Raw genomic sequence first — 21,229 nt, 5'->3', positions numbered from 1 at the left:
ATCCAAGTCAATATGGACAAAAAATAATGGCATTAAGTCCCTCCTAAAGGATTCGGTCTGACTTTTGTCACAGGTTAGTTTGCCTTCTGTAATTAATCACTGGCTGATTACTTCCCTTAATGTGGGTTTTCAAAGTGAACTACAGTTAAAAAGCTATAGTAGAAGAGGAAGGGATTATCTTGCATTTATAAATTGGTCAATTTCTCCGCCCCCCCCCCTTTGAACAGTAAATCACCATTTGACTCTTCCCAGATCTGTTTTTAGGTGCTGAGAGAGCTCCCGAGAAAGGACTTTCCACCAGCCCCCTTCACCAGTGCATTCATGAGAATACTGGCTTTTGGATGCCAGCAATCCTTCAGGTTATAGTTCAAATACTCAAGAGAGAATATAAACTTTTCTCAAGCGCCTGCCCACTCTCTTTGTAGGCAGGAGGCCTAGGTTTTAGTGCTGGCTCTGCTATTGACTTGGTGTGTGTGATGTTGGGCAAGTCATTTTTCTTTTTTCCTGGTCTCAGTTTATTCCTCTCTAAAATGGGAATGATACTGCTTGACCTTTAAAAAGAGCTTTGAGATCATGGATGAAAAGCACCCTGTAAGAGTTAAGTCTTGTTATACAGTTTTAGTGGTGAATGGATAGTTAAAAGGTCTGGGTATGTGCAGGAACCTTTATTATGAAAGTGACTTTGCCATGTCAAATCTGAACTCATCTGATGGGCAACAGTAGGACCCATGAACAGGTCTGGGTATGAGATACATTTTTTTGGAAATGACTCAAAGAGCACATAATTGTCTCCTAAACGTACATGTGACTTGGGGATTAATAACACTATAAAACACCAAATCTCACTTCTCCAGAGAGACTCTATGAATAACAAATAATACTGTCATCTTCAGATTACTCACAACAGTGAATCTATTTTCTAATCAATCTCAGAGGCCTGGTCTACTCTTAAATGTTTTACGGGTATAGCTATGTTGGTTAGGGGTGTGATTTTTTTTTAACCAATAAACTATGCCAGTAAAAGCCCAAGTGTAGATGCAGTAATAACGATATAGCACTTTTATACCGATCTAACTGTGTCGATACTAGGAGGGTTTTGCTGGTTTAACAATACCAGTATAACTATAACAATAAAACCCTTCTGGTGTAGACAAGTCCTTAGTGAAATGACATGGCTAGAACTAAGGTCATGGGTTTTCCATGTTATCTTGAATGCAGAACTGGTAGAGTGTGAGTGAAAAGTCCCAAAGGAATCCCACAGGAATATTTTCGATCAACTATGAATTTAAGAATAACTCCATCAAGGGGGATGAAAAAAACCACAAGGCAAAAAGCAAGCACGTATGCCTCCATCCTGCAATGAGCTCGGATTGGATATGGGGATAGGGCCCTTAATATACATTCTGTTCCTAAAAGTTTCTGAATAGAAATATTCTGAAAGCAATAGGCTTGCCCAGTTGTAATTGAGGGCAGCATCTGGTTGCAGAATATTTATTATTGATGCTGATGCACAAGCCAGAAAGAACTTGGCTTGAGTTTTGAATCCTAAGGCTGTTTGTAGGACTGGTGGTTAGAAAAAAACATCTTTTTACTTGTAAACTAAGCACTTTTGCTATGGAGTCACTCAGGCACCATAAATGTAGAATCCCATGAGCCCATTTCTTCAAAGTCATTTTCAGAGTAGAACTGAACATTAAAGTGTCATTTTTGTTCTGTGATCAAAAGTGTCTCTCTCCCTGACTAGTCTCAGATATTTTACAACTGCCCACCTTTCCTTGACAACAAACAACCTCGCCAAAAGTGCATCCAGCTTCCCACCAGTCGTTCCCTGTTGGAACGTCACATAACCACATGCATTCGCATGCCGAGCCCTTCCCCCCCACACACATTTGCATGTGCCTGCCTGCGTGCACAAATGCATATGTTCACTTTCAGGCACACATGCAAACACACACACACAGAGTTTTACCACCTCTGTTTCTTCCTGCCTATCTGGTCTCCAAATCATTTTTTAAATGCTGCCAAGTGCTCTTTTGAGTCTGCCAAAAGCTGAAAAAAGCATTTGGAAAAGCAGCAGCTTGGGAATAGAAGAAGCTCAGAGTAACTGTTAATTATGTAACGCTAGCACTAGGGCTCACGTGTGACCAGTGACTGTTTTACCGAGGGATACTAAAAACAGAAATGGCCTCTGAGAGCACAGTTAAGCATTAAAATCTTGCCTGTCTTAAAAAAAAAAATGCAAAATCCCCCTCTCTTCCTGACCTGCATACAGAACTGGTCCAGAATATGCCACAGATCTCCACAGCCGGGATCAGCAGGAGAACTGTCCCCCAAATCTAGAAATGTTTCCTTCAGACTTTAGTTTACCGATATCCAGCTCCCTGTCCTGCCACCCTTATTCACGTCTGAGTAGCATCTTGCTCTGGGAGAGAAAGTGTGGAGTGTCTTTTAAACTCTCTGATAAAGCTTAAACCTAACATCCAGGCCAGCTCAGCTGACCAATAGACAGAGGACAAGGCTGTGTCCCCACCCATTGCCTACACCCTCACACTGTATTTGAAGTAGCTCGTGCCCCTGGTCACACATCTCTGAACAGAGGGAGTATCACTGTGACTGGCCCTTTAGAGGTGACTTAACTGGGGATAGCTGCTTTCACTTTGCACCTACATACCCATGTCAGGTTTAGGCCCAATTTAGCCCCATTTGCAAGGCTGCATAAATGGCAGATTAAGATTCTGGGCCTGGCACATTAACTGTGTGGCTTCGTGCCCGCCCCTGTTTGGAAGGCTGATTATCAGAACGCCTTGATGGGAAAGACTAGCCTCATGGTTAAGATATTAGCTTGGAACTCCGGAAATCTGGTTGCCATCCTTGGCTCTATCATAGGCCTCGGTTGGTGTTTGGGGTAGAGGTACACGGCGTTTCTTCTTCTTTCCCAACAGGTTTTCATCTTGAGTAAAAAAACAAAACAAAACAGGTCCATCCCTGTAAAAGGCTATTCACTAGCTTGCCACAGTGCACTGCAGCTTGCTCACTAGGAGCCCAGAGGAAAATGGAGGGACATATTGGCCATGCAGCTCATGGGAATGACCAAAGAGGGAAATTATCCCAAGTGCATGATGATCACTGTCCAGGAAAAGCCTCTGCATCTTTGTCCTTCTAACCTTTTCCTTTTTTCTCCCTCTCCAGTTTGTTGCTCAGCCAAACTGCCAGCAGCTGTTAGCTACACTTTGGTACGACGGCTTTCCAGGATGGAGGCGGAAACACTGGGCAGTCAAGCTCTTGACCTGCATCACCATTGGACTGCTATTTCCTATGCTTTCTGTGGCATATTTAATTGCACCTAAGAGCAGGCTGGGACTGTTCATTAAAAAGCCATTTATAAAGTTTATCTGCCACACCGGTTCTTACCTAACCTTCCTCTTCATGCTACTTCTGGCATCGCAGCACATTGTCAGGACTGATCTCCATGTGCAGGGACCACCTCCCACCGTCGTCGAATGGATGATCCTACCCTGGGTTCTAGGTAAATCAGAGGAAACACAAATATGCCTGGGCCTCAACTGGCAGACTTACGCTCAGGATAACTGCATGTGGATTAATTGCTAGTCTCGGTGTTATCTGCGTGTAAATAGGTTTGGCAACCAAATTCAGAAACTTCATTAACTGCTGCCCTTTTTCTGGAACTATAGGACTGGGGTTGTTTTGTTGTTTTTATTGCCATCTACTGTGTCTTTTGGCAAAGCCCTCAGGAAGCTGCGCCAACCTGGGGTAGCCGCGAGAGGTACTGTGTCCCTTTGATGCACACTTCCTTCCTCGCTTCCCCTTTGCTCTGAGTGGGGAAGGGGCATCATAACTGGCTGCTGGCCTATACCAGCAACAAATTGTGACACTCTTATACTGGCTGGTGCATGGGGGAGGCAGAGCTAAGAGTCTGCTCCCTCTTTGCCCATTCCCCACCCATCCCGATATTTAGGTGTTTGTCCCGCATCCCGACCAATCTTTTTTTTTTTTTCCTCCGCCGGCAGCACTCGGCTTTTTTTTTGCTCCTCCGGCGGCCCCCCCCCCCTCATGTGTCCCGATATTTTCTCCCTCTCATCTGGTCACCCTACCCACCCATCTACACTTGGGGGGAGTCAGCAGGCACAGTGCCCACCTACTCCTGTGCACACAATCCCAATGTAACCTGCACATGGGGCATCCCCCGGTGCTGGCACATAATCCAAGTCACAGTCTAGCTCTCCAATATGAACGGGGGAGAGCTGGTTATTGAAATGGCAAAGTAGAAGCTGCCTATTCCAATCTGATTAGTGCAGCCCTAATTGTGAAGAAAAACGGGTGACAGCTTCCCCGTTCTGTATGTTTCACAAAAGCAAAGAATAAAGACGATATGGTAGCATGGGACCCAGCTTAAAGAGCCATCAGAAGTGTAAGAGCAAAAAAACCACATTTTGATACATGTTTGATGAGTCAGATTCATTTCCCCTTTCAAGCTGAGCTGCCTTGAGCTCAAATGCACACTGTGGCAAATAAAACCTCGTAGACTCACATAGGAAACACAAGCTCTCCTTTCATTAGGCTCACATCTGGCTTCTTTTACTCTACCTTGCTCTTGTGTTAAAATGTACCTGCTCCCATGTACCATTGTCTTAGGCTGGAGTCTCATTCTGAGGCTCCCTTAAGAGAAATCTGCTTCTCCTGATGAAAACAGGCTGTAGGGCCAAGAAGAATATCTGCCAAGGATTATATGGGCAGAGGGCAAATTCCACACTAGTGTTCTTGCCGGCTACCCCTCTCAGTTCCAGCAAGCCACTCCTGCAAGATCAGGTGCTTCACCCAATTTAGAGGCCATGTGAATACAACTGCTTTTAAAAGGTATAAAATGAGAGAGAGTTGTTTCCTCACTCCCCCCCTCCCACCAAATGTGACATCGCAAAGCCACTCATGATGCAGCTTCCCCCATCCCTTATACATTGCTTTATCCTGCATTGTTGCCATGAAGATGCCATCTTCCTGCTCTACAGCTGGCACGTACAATCAGGTCCAGCATTTCAAACCTGGACTTACTTTAAACTGAGCCCTAAGGTTCTGGGCCCAGCATGTTCACTTTGGGCCTGTCTTTGGATCTAGACTGTTCTCAGTGATACCTGATGACAGAACAAGGAGTAATGGTCTCAAGTTGCAGTGGGGGAGGTTTAGGTTGGATATTAGGAAAAACTTTTTCACTAGGAGGGTGGCGAAGCACTGGAATGGGTTACCTAGGGAGGTGGTGGAACCTCCTTCCTTAGAGGTTTTTAAGGTCAGGCTTGACAAAGCCCTGGCTGGGATGATTTAGTTGGGAATTGATCCTGCTTTGAGCAGGGGGTTGGACTAGATGACCTCCTGAGGTCCCTTCCAACCCTGATATTCTATGATTCTATGAGAAGGGTGATTCGTAGAATGGTCAAGTCCTGGCTGAGGACTCAACGGAGTTCAACTCCTGGTCGTACCACAGGTCGGTTAACTGGAGCTGACCGGAGCACCACAATGAGGTTTCAAAATTTGTTTTCGGTCTGCACTGGAATGAAAACCAAACCTTTCCGCTGTTTTAGTGTGTGGGAGACCCAGATGCAAGGCCTGGCTCCTCCTGTTTCCACAGCAGAGCTTTTTAGCCTAGATCATTCCAAATCAGGGACTTGTACCTGTCTAGCCTCCATTCCAGGTCAACAGAATAACCTCCCCTCCCCCCAGATATATGGGTTTGTCTTGCTTGTTCTCTCCCCAGACCCAAAAGCCTCCCTGCTGAAACTTTTATGGAAACTGATACATCTCCACAACATTTTTTGGCTTCAACAAAACTGCACATTTCACTGAAATGAAATTTCATCAAAAATGTTCTGCCGAGCTCTGCATTTAATTTCTCTGTGCCTGAGTTTGCCAGGTGTAAAGTGGAGATGTGATCAAACTTCCCTACCTTGTTGTGTTGTGAGGATAAATTAGTTGGGGGTCAGATTCTGCCTGCTTTCTCTATCCTCTTTGTGCTGCTCTGGTGGCATAGAGGAGATGCTGAGTTGCCCTAACATGGCATCTGGGAATTCCCCAGACACAGTGGGAATCCCTGGAAAATGTTCCTGGATGAACTGGGCCCAACAGGTGAATTAAGGTGATCTTGCCCCGTCCCATGTTCTGTGCTGAGCACAGTGTTTATAGCGCTATTCTTCTTTCGAGGGATGAACCTAATGTATCAAAAATCTCCATCTGCACCACCATCCAGTCTTGAGCAAGAAGGTCTCCCAAGTCCCTCAATCTACAGTGGGCCAGGAAAAGACAGTCAGGTTGCAGCACCGCAAGGGGAGCGTGAATAATAAATTAATAACAAGTATCTCTTCAAAAACCCATCTTTAGGCTTACATGCTCAAACAGCTCTTTTGTTCTAAGACTAGAACTGGTTGGATAATTTCAAACATTTCAAAATCTGGACAAAATACTGCCACATTCTTTTTCCAAATAAAACCAAAAATGTTGCTTCTATGTTTTACCAGGCTTACTGCTAGTTAGGACAATTTTTAGAAAATTCTAGCTGCGGATGAAAGGATGGGTAAAGGACAGAGTTGCAAAAATGTTAACAAACTTTTTTCCCATTGTGACCAACTCTACCAAAAACACAGGAGAGTTTGTGCTACTTCACACAGGCTATCCCCGCAGCTCTCACACAGCCCGAGCCTCATTCTCTGTAGTCTACAAACAATAGGAATTAGCAAATGTGCAATTGAAATGTACATGTGAGCACAAACCTTGGAATAAACAGCGAACCCATCCCTTTTTACTACCACTTCCCACACCCCCAACTTCATGTTTAAATGATATGAAATTCTATGGAGAAAAACAGACCTTCAAATAAGATGCTGATGTGTCTGTAGGGAAGAATTTACTATTTTAGTGTCCTTTTTTATTTATGAAATATCTGTAAAATAGAGCGAGAGAGAGAGAGAACAGGCACGTACAGTGCAGACAGTATTACAGTAACAATGCTAACTATGATTACTCACAATAAATACAACATAGTTGTTCTTCAGCAGAAGCTGCTCCATTGATTTTTTATTTTATTTTACTTTGTACATACACAGATTTTAAGACAGCTGTAATAAAATTACCTTATTGGTCATAACCTGCTGCTGACCTGACCAGTGACCTATCAGGCGTCAGCCAAGAAAATGTGATTGATGTCTTTATGTTTGCAACAATTAATTTCCCTGTTCTTTGTTCTTCATATTGAACCTTTAAAGCCCTAGAAAACAGACTCAACTGATATCCCAATTTGAAGGATCACGTCATAATTCTGTTGTTGGATGTTTGTTAGCCACTCTCTTGATGCATTTTTTTTCTTTTCTGTTTTAAGTCTTGGTTCTTGAGTCACGTCCGATGTTGTAAACTCAACAATGCAAAATATATGGGGATGGGGTAACATTTTCATAAGTGCTTAAGGGACATAGGAGCAAAAGTCCCATTTTCAAAAGTCACTTAGGCACTTAGGAGCCTAAGGGCACGTCTTCACTACCCGCCGGATCGGCGGGTAGCAATTGATCTATTGGGGATCGACTTATCGCGTCTAGTGAAGACACGATAAAATCGATCCCTGATCGCGCTGCCGTCGACTCCGGAAATCCACCGCGGCAAGAGGCGGCAGCGGAGTCGACGGCAGCGCGGCAGCGGTCGACTTGCCACCGTCCTCACAGCCAGGTAAGTCGACCTAAAATACGCCACTTCAGCTACGCTATTCACGTAGCTGAAGTTGCGTATCTTAGGTCGACCCCCCGCTGTAGTGTAGACCTAGCCTAAGTCTCATTGACTTTCAATGGGACTTAGGGTATGAATATACTGCAGTCAGGGAGTGTGATTGTAGCATGTGTAAACATACCCGAGCTAGCTTTAATCTAGCAAGCACAGGGGCCAGTAGTAATGGAGCTGCAGCAGCGTGGACTTCAACTCAGGCTAGCTACCCAAGTGTGTACCCAGGGTCCAGGGAAGGTTTGTATAGTCTGCACTGAAACCTGTTCTGCTGCAGCTTCACTACTATTGTTACCCGCGCTAGGTAGATTTAAGTTAAATCGGGTGTGACTACATATGCTACAATCATACCGCTCAGTTGCAGTGTAGACATACCCTTAAGCTCCTAAACACCTAAGTGACATTTGAAAATGGGCCCTAGGCTCTGAAATCACATAGGCTCTTTCGAAAATGTTACTCTAGATGACTTAGGGGAGTGGTAATGGGGTATGGAGCCTTTCGTCACGACTGTAGGCAAATTAGCCTCGGTTAGTAACAAGTGAGAATAATTCCCCGCTGAAGGCTGGGGGCTGGTGTTTGTGAAAGGAGTTGATTGTCTCAGTCCAGTTCCTAGTGAACAAACGGTCCACGTCACAAAAACCACCACCACAAATGGTGGTAAGTGGAACTCTAGCTGACAGCCTCAGCAAAGAGGCTGTAAACTGAAGGCCGGATTCTGATACCCTTACTCATGCTGAGTAGTTGCTTGTTCACAAGTAGTCCTGTGGAAGTCAATGGCGCTATTCATGGAATAAGGTGATATTTAATGAATGTGCCTGGGCTGAGGCAGATTGATGGAGGGAAGCTTGTGTTACTGTCACCCGTCTTATGGATAAGTGTAGGGAAATCAGCCTTCATGGCTGTCAAATCATTAAGGAGCACTGAATTACCCTTAGATACTACAGCGGTGGGTGCTCTATTAATAACTAAGACAAATAAATTAACTCAAATCATGTATTTATTTAAATCAATAAAAATTTCCCTGGGCCAGGTTACCCACACTTTCTAAAGGGGAACTTTGGCCTAGAACAGTTAAAATGAATGTGTGTTTCATGCAGCATCTCCTTGTGCTTTGTATGTGAAGCACTGGGCAGGACTGCTTAAGCCTGCCCCATTTCTTTTCTGATTGCATTTCCTATTCTGCTATAAAACGCTCGGTAAGCAGCTTTATTACATTTTGTAGGAAAGGAAAAAGGATGAGGCATTTTTTCCCAAGCAGTTAATTTATAATTGCCTTTTATTACATTGGATTTGTTCTGCTTTAATGGCCAGTAATGTTCCCCCATACAGATAAACTCTCTTTCTTTCCACAGGTTTTATTTGGGGAGAAATCAAGGAGATGTGGGATGGTGGATTCAATGAGTATGTACATGACTGGTGGAATCTGATGGACTTTGCAATGAACTCACTCTACCTTGCAACTATCTCCCTGAAAATTGTTGCTTATGTCAAGGTACAGTAAGTTGGTGCATGTGTATGAAAACTATAGTACACGGGAAATTATCTGTCAACCCTGAAATTCCAGCTCAGCATGAACAGGTGCCCACATCACAAGTGGTACTAGTTGGTATCCTTGTTTGCAAACTCAGTAGGAAAGCCAGTGACTGAATTGGCTTGGAGAATGAGCATGTTTCTCACCACATACAGGTTGTCCTGCCTGATTAAGGTTGAGGCACATTGGCTGGGTGTTGTGGGGGGAGTTCACATAGCCACTGCCCACCTTGTAACTGTGGGTAAAGAGTGAACCTCAGTTTCTGGATTGTCACTGAGTACCTTTCAACTGTGCTAAATCCACTTACACTGTAACAATGAATCCAGAATAGGGAGATCAGAAAACAATTCGAGTTTTATAATGTAAATGGGGGAAATGATAAAATATTCTGTTGAGATTTTACAACGATGCTGCAGATTCCTTACTGTCAGCTCCACTAACTGAGCTAGTGCATATCACCCCGTTCATCTTCAAATGCACCTTTCAGATTTATAAACATCTGATGCTCTAAATTAATTTATGCGCAAGCTTTGAAGCCAGAGGACTGCCAGAAGCGCTCTCTCTCTCTGTTTCTCTCTCTCTCACACACACACATAGCTCACTCCCTGCAATACCTCAACAATGACTCCCGCTGACTTGAGTGAGAGCTTTCTCTCTCTCTCTCTCTCTCTCACACACACACACACACACACACACACACACACACACACACACACAGAGCACAATCCCTGCATTCCCTCAACACAGAGTCTCCCATCGACTTTAGTGGGAATGGTGTGTTTGCAGGATCCGGCTCACAGAGTTTTCTCTAATCTTTCTGGTGTTCACAGAATCTGTGGGCCTGGTTCTCCTCTCATGCTGCTGTGAATCAGGAGTAACTCTATTGAAGTCAGTGGTGTTACAGTGGTGTAAGTCAAACATGAAGTAACCCTGTACTCAGATTGGGAGAGTCCTTCCCCACGAGCTCCCCAGATAGGGTGACCAGATGTCCTGATTTTATAGGGACAGTCCCGATTTTGGGGTCTTTTTCTTATATAGGCTCCTATTACTCCCCATCCCCATCCTGATTTTTCACACTTGCTGTCTGGTCACCCTATCCCCAGAGTTCCTGCTTCTGAGGCCGTACACCACTGAACTTACAATTCCAGACCTAGCTTCCTGCTGCTTTAGACACGGGTCTGACTCTGAACATTTCTTTATGCGAGGGGGTTAGGGCAGTAGATCTACATCACTGCACTTTCCCAGCTCTCCCCCCACCCTCTAGGGTTAGAAGAGACCCTCCACAGAGGACAGCTCCTGGGTACATAGGGGATGCAGTGGTCCCTAGGTGGGGCTCTCCATAACCTGACCTCCTCCCCTGCATTGTGGATGTGACTGGTCCCACAGCAATAAGGGCTTTCCATTTTTGCTGCTCCATAACATTGGTTTCACTATGTACACAAGGGAAGATTTTACAGCAGCTTGAACGCAGCTCCTTGCTGGGGAAGTTCACTGTTCCAAGGTTCTCTGTTCATTTGTAGCCAGTCATAATGTAAGGAGATAGGAGAGAGACGGGGAAACTAAATATTTCACAAGCTAGCTAAAACAGGAAGGCTATAATATAAGCTCTCAGATAAACAGACCAGCACGGGGGCCATTTTAAAGTGCAGAAGGCTGCTTACCGCTGAATTAGCACTTTTCAAAAAGAACGCCAAGATACCAGCTACTCCCTGATCAGGTTGTTCTGCATCAGTATCAAAGCAAAGCCAGATTACATTTTTTTTCTCCAGACATTTACAGCAGGACAGAAAATTAAACACTTGAACATTTGGTCTTTGAACTGTGAGCAATAAAAATAAAATAGCTGGAAATCGTAAGTCACAGGAACAAATCAGCAACCTGGCAATTCTCTTTCTCTCAGACACACAGCCACTTACCCCCATGCCCACCAATAACACCTAAAACACCAGGCACAAACAAATACACACACACATGCACCACACACAACCCAAGCCATGCATATCTGCAAACATACAGCTACACACATTGTCTTTATGAACGAGGAATTCATACCTACAAAACCACGGCGCCCAGTATGCAAACGCCCACGCTCTCGTGCAATCATACAGCTGAAAGGGTGGCTAATCCCACTGAGCCTCTGCAGGCCCTGGACATCCATGGGTATGTTTACACTGCAGCTAGGAGCAAGCCTCCCCGCCTGGGGAGACCGATTCGTTCCAGCAGGGCTAGAACCTTGCTAAAAATAATAGTGGGGATGTTGCAGCTTGGTCTGGGCTGCAGCAGCCATGGGGCCACGCCCAAGTTTCTGCCCTTGGTGGAATGTCCCCATTGCTATCTGTAGCACAGTAGCTCAAGCCCCGCTAGTATGAATCTGTCTACCCGGGTGGGGAGGTTCACTCCCAGCTACAGTGCAGACACCTTCCATGTCACATCCTCACTATGTCCTAACCCGTCAGCCCTGACGTCCCTTTCCGATATCAGAGGACTGCAGCAGTCTCACCAGATAGTACCCCTGACTTTTCACAGCCTGGCTCTGCAGCTCCTCCTCCTGGCCCACCTCTCCACTCCTGTGCTGTCTCCTAGAACTGCCCCCTAGGCTGCCGGGCACAGCGGAAGCCACTAAATGCCCAGCAGTTGGCACTCCATTCCTCAGGTGTCCTCTGCCAGCACAGCTCCCTTCTCAGCTTCTCCTCCCTCACCCACCTATTCAAAATGGAACCCCAAATCTCTGCACCCTGGGCCTCATGGATACATTGATCAATTCCAGTAGCTATGCCAGATCAAACCCATAGTCCATCTAATCCAATATCCTGCATCTGTCAGTGTCAGATGTTTCAGAGGAAGGTGCAAAAAACCTTGGATTGGTCAGATGTGGAATAACCTAACAGAAGTGTCTTCATAATCCTTGTCACCCAGAGGTTGGCTTGTGCCCCAGTGCACTGGGTTTATAACTCTTCTGATGTTCTACAAATTCTTCGTGTGACTGGGAATGTTCTAAGTATTTGTGCAAATGCCTAATTTGTTTTGAATTCTACTAAACTCTGGTCTCAATGTTATCTAATGCCAATGAACTCCACAGATTAATTAAGTGTAGGTATTAATTAAAAAGTATTTCCTTTTATCAGTTTTAAATGACCTGCCTTTCGATGTCATTGAGTATCCCCTTGTTCTTGTATTATGAGAAAGGGTAAATGGGAGAGCCCAGTCTCTATATCCGTCCTTTCTCTGGTGTCTAAACTGCCTGGACCATTTCAGTCTTTTCGTGTGTCTAATCATTTTCTTTATACATCTCTGAACCCCTTCTATTTCTGCTATGCACTTTGCTGGGCTGGGCTGACCAGAACTGAACATAACATTCCAAGTGAGGGGGTTCCATTGATTTATATAGTGCCATTACAACACAGCCCTGAAAAATTGCCATTTTTAAAATAAAGATCTGTGAGATGCAAAAGGCCTTGTCAAGCTCTTTTTCATAGCAGCTGACTCTAAATCCTGGCAGAGAGCCACGTGCTGTTGGGAAGTTTCTCGCCAGCACGCAAAGCAGAATTTTGAACCTTCCATGCGAATCTGCTTCCCAAGTATTTGATTCTCTCTCACCGAGCTATAGCTATAGATATATACACATATATATGGTTGAGGTACTAGCAAAGAGATAACAACCTCTGCACTGTTTGTTAACATTTAAGGGCCAGCTTCAAATCCAATTAACAAAGTGAGTCCCTGGTGTTCGTGGCAGTGGAGAACAGATTGGAAACGTCAGAAGCAATCAGAGGTCATGTAGAAACGCAGCTGCACTGTATCTCAGCTAGATTTTCAAGCAGTATTTAGGCGCCTGTCACTGGCACTGATCAAACCATCCCTCAGCTGCCACCGAACCCTGTAGGCATCTAAAGTCCCCTAGGTGCCTAAACTGCTGCCTGTGGGCATGTGCAAAGCGGACTAAGTCCTGACCACTAAGTTGCTAACTTCCTAACGCATGCCTAGGCCTTGGCAGGATTCACAAACTAGGCATTTCCCTGCCTACCTTTCCTGCAGGGCCTGATCTGGTAGGTGTTCTCAGAGCATGCCTAATACACCTAGCGGACAGCCAGGGGCCAGTAGAGCCTCCCTCTTTATCTCTGCCAGACCAGTGATTAAAGCCCTTACCCAGGATGTGGGCGACCTGGGTTTAAATCCCCACTCTGCCTGATTCAGAGCAGGGACAGGAAGACAGGTCTCCCAGATGATTGCTCTGGGCTATGGGAGGGGAGTCTCTCTCAATCTCTCCCACCTTGTATGAAATACTTAAAGATTCATTGGACCTTCAAGAGAATGACTCTGAGCCCAATAGTTAGGACACACACGGGAGACCTCCAATCAGCTCCCTGCTCTGAATCCAGCAGAGTAGGAATTTGAATCCAGGTCTCCCACTTTGTGTGCTAACCACTGGGCTAAAGAGATGTTGTGGTGAGGAGGGGAACCATGACCTGTTATTCTTGAAATGGCTTAGGTGCCTAACTCCAGGCGAGAGTTCATCGCTTGGCTGTGAATCCTGAGCAGAGATAGGTGCCTAATTCTCTTTGAGGGGCAGGGCTTAGGTCCCACCCCACTCCTTGACATTTCCTACAGGCGAGCTTAGACAGCTCCCCACTCCACAGCTGGCTTCTGTGAATCCCTATTTTAGGTGCCTAACTCTTCCTACACAATGCATAGGGAGCCTGGTTGCCTCACCTGGGGGTGCAAATTACACAAGGTGGCAGGGTGCTGAAAAGTTAGGCGATGTGATGTTTAGTGTTGCAATGCCTAAGTCCTCCTTTGTGAAGCCCATGGTTGCTTCTACTTATCTCCTTGAAAAGTTGTGATTTTTATGCGTTGGACCTTCAGATTTAAACTGAAGGGCCTTACAAAGACACCTCCATCAGAGTACAGTATGTTTATTTTAAAGGTTACAAAATCTATCAGTTGCTATAAAATACTTGTTACTGTATTCGCCATTCTAGGAACATTTTTGGCCTTTTTATGTGGTACATGGTAAATGAACAGAACAGAACTAAGAGGCCAAATTCAGCCCTGGTGTTAAAAGATCTGATTCTGATCTGTTACACCATTGTAGGTCAGCCCAATGAGGGGCGTCCCTAGCTATTCTGGCACCCTACGCGTCCCCCCGGGGCCACAGGAACAACTTGTGAGCTGTTGACTCCATTGAATTCAAACCTGAGCCTTAACCACTTCAGTGTTTCAAACCTGAACCCTGAGCATTAGCTAACCCTAACTGAGATCCAGATTTGAACACCATCTGTTCAAGTAATCAAAAGTTGGTTAGTGTACTGCATAATGAAATGTTGTTAGCAATTGTGGCTTTCGGGGCTATGTTAAAGTGTTTACTGCACCATTAATTTTTGTACCCTTGTTATTTCTTTCAGTATAATGGTTCTCGTCCAAGGGAAGAATGGGAAATGTGGCACCCGACACTCATTGCAGAAGCTCTCTTTGCAATATCCAACATTTTAAGTTCCTTGCGTCTCATATCCCTGTTTACAGCAAACTCCCACCTGGGCCCCTTGCAGATCTCTCTGGGACGCATGCTGCTAGACATCCTCAAATTCCTTTTTATCTACTGTCTGGTGCTTCTGGCTTTTGCCAATGGACTGAACCAGCTTTATTTTTATTATGAGACCAGTGCCTCGGAGGAACCCAACAACTGCAAGGGGATCCGATGTGAGAAACAGAACAATGCCTTCTCCACGTAAGACTCCATTCCCTTTCTGTAATGCTGACTTTTGTTGCTTCCTACCTTAACAGTCTCTACGCACTGGCTGCCAATGCCTTTAGTTGTCAGGCCAGTTGGTTGATTATGTAAGGAAGGTCTGAGTTAACTGGGGCAGACCCTTTGCTGAAGTATGCCTTTTAGCTGTCATGATCGATACTTAGTCTGGAAATGGGAGACCAAGGTCCTTGTTCCAGAGCACAAGGTCTCTCCATATGATGGGATGTTTGTGACCTGAGGGAGGTGGTGATAAATCTCATAGAAATTAAACAATGAAACGAGCTGCTACCACCAGGTCCTCTGGTCCATCTCCCATTCAGTGCAGGATGGGACCCTATGTATACACTGGAAGATATTTTAGTAATGCCCCCTGTATAATTTCAATATCCTTTAGAAAATCATGGTTGCTCCTCAGAAGGAATAGTTTTTGTGTGATTATGAGAAAAAAATAAAGAAAGTATAAAATAAAAGTGAAGGAACAAATCTATGCATAAAATAAACTAAAATGATGATAAATAACAGCAATATAAAATAATATACATTAGGGCCCATAACAAGTGCTCTATGCAGTCAAATCCAAAGAATGAAACTGACTCGAAGCCTGGGAACATAGCATAGGTTATAGCCCTGGTGATACAGCTAAATTCTCATCTCACCTGTTCTGGTTGTAACACTATTGACTTCAGTGATTTTATTGACACTGATGTAGGTGAGATCAGGGAGACTTGGAGGAAATGCTAGTTCTTTACTGAGGAACTGCTATATAAATTGCTGGGATGGTAACTGGCACAGATCACGGCTGAAAAAACAAGTGCAAACTGAAGAATAACTGGAATTGTCTTTCTTGTGCATTTATTTTAATGAATAATAGCCGTAATATTGATAATAATCAGCACCAGTCCAATTGCTCTTGGTGCTTTTACAGTGCTTGAAAAATACAATAGAAAATAAATAAATAAAACACAAACGAGCAGAAGAGATTATTTTTCACCACTTGATACTGGATCAAATAAAACTCTCCATTATGCTCCCAAATTCTCCATTCATCTTTTGCCCAAATGCTTAGGATTGTCCACGAGGTGATCAGATCCAGGTGCTGACAGACCCCAAGTGTGCCAGGCCTCGGGGCAGAAGAGCAACTGCTCTGACTATTCTGCTAATGCTTTCCTCTTAAAAAGAGCAGAATCACTTATGTGAAATTACACCCACTCCTGCCAGAGGCCACATGTCAACAGCCCCTCATGATCAAAGGTACCAGATCTCAAAGCAGCACAGACATGTTGTTGTTCTCCTTTATAATTTTTTTTTTTTTTTTTTAAATAATGGAGATATCCTATCTCCTAGAACTGGAAGGGACCTTGAAAGATCATTGAGTCCAGCCCCCTGCCTCAAAGTGGCCCCCTCAAGGATTGAACTTACAACCCTTGGTTTAGTAGGCCAATGCTCAAACCACTGAGCTATCCCTTCCCCCTCTCTTTGCTTAGAAGAGCTCTTCAATCATTGCAAATCAGAAACATGGAGGGGTTGGTTAACTCATTTAGCCCAATATAAATCTGGAGTAACACCTCTGAAGTGAAGAGAGTCACATGGTGTTAGTGAAAAAAGAATTAAAGCCCTTCATTTTATCCTCTGGTAAAAAATTTTAATGCCCCTACAAAAATGTTTTGTGCTCCCTTTGCAGCAGTAAATTAACTAACAAACATTATTCCTGGAGCTGAGTTAAAGCTGATCCACAGAGGGAAATGTTTTGGCAGGACACGGTGCTTTATAAATTGAAGTTTCTAACAAGTGAAAGGCCTGAAGCTCTGAGGTCAGAACCAGATCCAGACAACCCTAGAGTTGAAGGGTACAGGAGGGAGGGAGTATTTCTACCTGGGATTTCTGTTTGGGCCCATCTTTATTGCAAGCCAGTTACTTTGCTGCGTTCAGTGCCATTCGATCAATGAAGGAAATAACAGCTGTTTGACTAAAGAAAAAAAGCACATTTAGTCACCGGGGGGGCGGGGGGCAGAAAGTGATTTTCAAGTTTCTAAGAGGGTGTAACACACAATGGGGAATTAAAAAATGATATACAACCACTTGACAGAAAGTGCACAAATCAACTTGACAGCGCTCTTTAAATTCAGACCACTCATTCTCCGGTACTGCTGTGCATTTAAACCTCTTGCCAACGAGACTGCCTCACAAAGAGAAATTGGAGGGGGCTCGGCATCTGGGGACAGAGGTTTGTTTAAAACAAAGTAGCAGTGGGTGGGGAACATTAGGACCCAGCTCCCTTGGCAGGGGACAGAATACATTGCCATTGCCCTTTTGTCTGAGCCGGGCTTAAGAAGTTTATTCACCGTGTTCTTAAAAGTTTAAATAGTCATTATTAACACCCCCAGGGCAAGCTGACATTTCACTCTTCAAACAGACACACAGCATGTGCAACTTGCTAAGAATGGGCAACCTGCAAAATAGGAAATTATATCTATGGGACTCTTAGAATGAGCAGCATTGGCGTGAATTCAAATCAAGCCTAATGTTACCTCAAGTTGGCTTTAATTCATCCCACCTTAGTGGTAGGAGAAATGCAAAATGCTTCCAATGAGTCCCCTCCATTTCTAAAAGTGTTCCGAGGCAGTCACATAATAGGACCTAATTTTATAATCTCAGAGAAGGAGAAACAGGAGTCGTTCGTGTTTGTAAAACTTGTTTAAAATATGACACCTATTTACTGTCATATTATTTCTGATTACTCCCCAAGGATGGGTCTAATACACGGGTAGGCAACCTATGGCACGTGTGCCGAAGGCGGCACGCGAGCTGATTTTCAGTGGCACTCACACTGCCCGGGTCCTGGCCACCGGTCCGGGGGGGGGCTCTGCATTTTAATTTAATTTTAAATGAAGCCTCTTAAACATTTTAAAAACCTTATTTACTTTACATACAATAATAGTTTAGTTATATATTATAGACTTCTAGAAAGAGACCTTCTAAAAACGTTAAAATGTATTACTGGCACGTGAAACTTAATTTAGAGTGAATAAATGAAGATTCGGCACACCACTTCTGAAAGGTTGCCGACCCCTGGTCTAATATCTGTTGTGAAGAAATTTTCTGCCCCACAAACACAGCTCAAGGAAAAGTAATATTCCTTTGTGACAGCGACAAGGTGAAGCCATTAATAATTCACATTTTTATGCTTTGGCCTCACTGTGCTTGAGAAAGTGGAGTGTGTCTATTGCTTAGACAGGCAGTCTGAGGAATATATTTATCACAGAGGCTCAGTCAACGAAGAGGGGGTGGGAGGGAGTCGGTGGCTCCTTGTTTTCTGCAGTGTCATTTTGTCTTGAGAGGGATGCTGTTAACTGGGTTGCCATTTTCTCCAAGACACACTAGAAACTGCAGCCTTGCTGGAGGTTAACGGTGCACCGGAGGGTGAAGCAGGAACTGTCTTTTCCTCAGATGCTTTTAGAGGACCGTTGAGCTTTGCTGTTTCTCCCGGTAAATGCTCAGAGTTTAAAGTTCAGAAATGATTTCTATTCTAAAAGAATACTCCTCTAAAATATTGTGAGCCTCATCAAAAATGCCTAACGATGGACATGGCCTTTTGGTTCGGGTCCCCCGTTAGACATTGTGGGCAGTGTGTGATTGTACTACATAAAGAGAGAGGCAAGAATAACAAAATATTATTTTTATACAAAATTGCAGCACACACATCAGCTTTGCTGTTTCTGGGTTAGGGTATGAACCCCTTGCTCATACAGAATCATTTCTTAATCCAGTAGGAGCCCCACGGAAATCAATGGCACTCTGTGGGGAGTAAGATGTGATTGTCTGAATGTAAAGGTCATACAATTTGGCCCTCAGGAAAAAAGGTGTCTGTTATATCTGCTCCTGATAAGCTGCTCTGGCTGCTAATGTTAGGGTACCATTCAGGGTCGTGTGTGAGTGTAAATATAATGTTCCTTCTTAACCTAGGATCAAATTCTGTTCTTAGTTACAAAGGTGTAAATCCAAAGTAATGTGCTATTCACCCTCAAGGAGTTATTCGAGATTAATATTAGTGTGGCTGAGGACAGAATTTCACCCCTCGGTCCTAAATCCTTGAACAGATACCTTCCATCTTATGTTCCCACCTGAGATTTATGGCTGGATGGGGAGGATGTAATTCTGCAAGGTACAGTCAAGCAGGAAACCAAGGAAGTTTTTTTCCCTCCGTGATGAAACTACCTGCCACAATGTCTCCCAGAGGCCTTGGTTAATCCCGTTAGTGGAGGCTATAAGGCATCTTTATGTCGGATAGCTCATTCTTGACTGCTCCCTCCCTCCCCTCACTTAGATTTTCCTTCTGCTTGTCCCCTTTCCCCATACATTCGGTATGCAACGAGAGAGTTAATCCCTGTTGTTGGTGGGTGGTTTGCCGGATAGATCTTGTGTTTTTCCTTTGGCTAAATGTGTTTAATGTTATTTGGGCTGAGCAGTAGGCTGGTTGACTTTTCATTTATTTGGTATTCTGGCTCATTAGGATGATTTGATACCTCATCCATTATATTAGATCTTAAAAAATAATAAATATTTGTCTATTGTTTTACAAACAATTTGCTAAAAATTCAGTTTAGTTTCCTCATCAGTAAAATGGGGATAATGATACTGGCTTACTTTGTAAAGTTCTTTGAGAACTGCTGATGAAAAGCACTATATAAGGGCTAGGTATTGTTATCATTGTTAATAATAATCAAATGAGTTCAGCTGTTTAGCTGGGAGACAGGCGTGGTCCCTTTAAAAGTGGGTGTACTGATTGTGTCATGTGATTTACGGTGTCATATCTGCTTTTTTCTTTACAACGCAGTTTCACAGATTTAAGTAATGGGGCCAAATCCCTAGGTCCTTATTCAATTTTTACTCCGTCCTTATTTGACTAATAAGGACTTCATAATTTGGCCCATGATCTATAGAACTCAGACTGTTTAATACAAGAGTTAAAATTGTAAAGAATGTCAACTCCTCTATGGATAATAAAGGTGTGAATGCCAAAAGAATTTAACTGCATGAACAACCAACACAACAGATTCCTAATATTTCAGGCACATCCAAAATAGATTATATTCTTTTAAGTAATATTTTATTGGTTTTTACAGTGATTCTTTTTAAAAAAAACATCTACTGACCCCAGGACAAAACCAAAACATCTTAAATGTAGATAGAAATGTCAGCTCCCCCCAACTGGAAACAATAATACCCAAAGGAGTGATTATTCAGAATCCTGATAATGTACTTGACATGACTGCAAAAGGTCACTTGTCTATGGCGGAAGCCATAGCAACCCAGGATGATCTCAACAGCTCTAAAGTTAAGTGGGGTCAGGAGACTTCAAAGGAGAACTCTATCATGCTGCATTAATTAGGTGACACACTTTCTTCTGAGTCAGCACTGATCAAGTGCTCCTGCATAATGCTGGGGGCACTGTACTGTGGTAGGTTCTGCCATTCAGATGAGCCATAATACAGGGGTCCCTGACCACCTGTGATGCGAGGATACAGAGTAGGGGTCTGAGCCTCATTGTCCTGGTTAATATCCAACTGAGGTAATTCCTGCTCTCTGCCAATATCACCCTTGGAGATTCGGCTGGATGTGATATTTCCCTCCTCTCCTGTGATGCAGTAGGGCTGTGTTCTGTCATAATGTTCCCATGCTGCACTTCAGGGGTGACTGAAGCGTTGCCTGAGCATGTAGAGCTCTTCATGATGGAGACACTGTGGGAATGGGAGAGATTATTTATATTGTGGCATGGAAATTTTTAACAAGAGGGGCCTGATCATGTCTGTCCCTCTGTGTGTGTAGAGGAATCTCTTTGTGCACCTGCCAGGGGCAGTCATTGCACCCCCCTGAGCACAAGGACAGGGGAGTCACAGTGCCACTGAAATGCCAAACAAGGCCGAGAACACTGTGGGCCAGGGTGCAGCTCCCTCCTGTACTGGCTGATGGACTGTAGCCTGCAAGGGGGAAGCACATACTGACCCTCCAGAAAGGAAGGAATAGGCTCTGCTCTTCAGCACACTCATCTCAGTGTGAATGCAGGGATGCAGCCTGCCCATGTGCACTGAAGGCTGAATGGCTCCAGTGCACCTTGACATCCTCCCCATGGCCAGTGTGCATAGAGCCCTATGGTGCAGTGCACCACAGCCTGCCCTCCCCATGGC

General features: G+C 44.2%; 1 protein-coding gene across 1 annotated transcript in view; it reads left to right on the top strand.

The window, feature by feature from the left end:
• TRPC5 (transient receptor potential cation channel subfamily C member 5) overlaps positions 1-21,229 on the top strand; it is a 100,334-nt gene that overhangs the window by 55,758 nt on the left and 23,347 nt on the right. Inside the window, exons 3-5 of the mRNA XM_024217409.2 lie at positions 3,190-3,526; positions 9,120-9,259; positions 14,701-15,023. Of these exons, the coding sequence (XP_024073177.2) occupies positions 3,190-3,526; positions 9,120-9,259; positions 14,701-15,023 (800 nt within the window). The remainder of the gene's footprint in view (positions 1-3,189; positions 3,527-9,119; positions 9,260-14,700; positions 15,024-21,229) is intronic.

Source organism: Terrapene carolina, unplaced genomic scaffold (assembly GCF_002925995.2).
Source record: "Terrapene carolina triunguis isolate 2854851 unplaced genomic scaffold, T_m_triunguis-2.0 Scaffold131, whole genome shotgun sequence".
Lineage (NCBI taxonomy): Eukaryota > Metazoa > Chordata > Testudines > Emydidae > Terrapene > Terrapene triunguis.
This window is presented reverse-complemented; position numbering and strand designations above follow the sequence as displayed.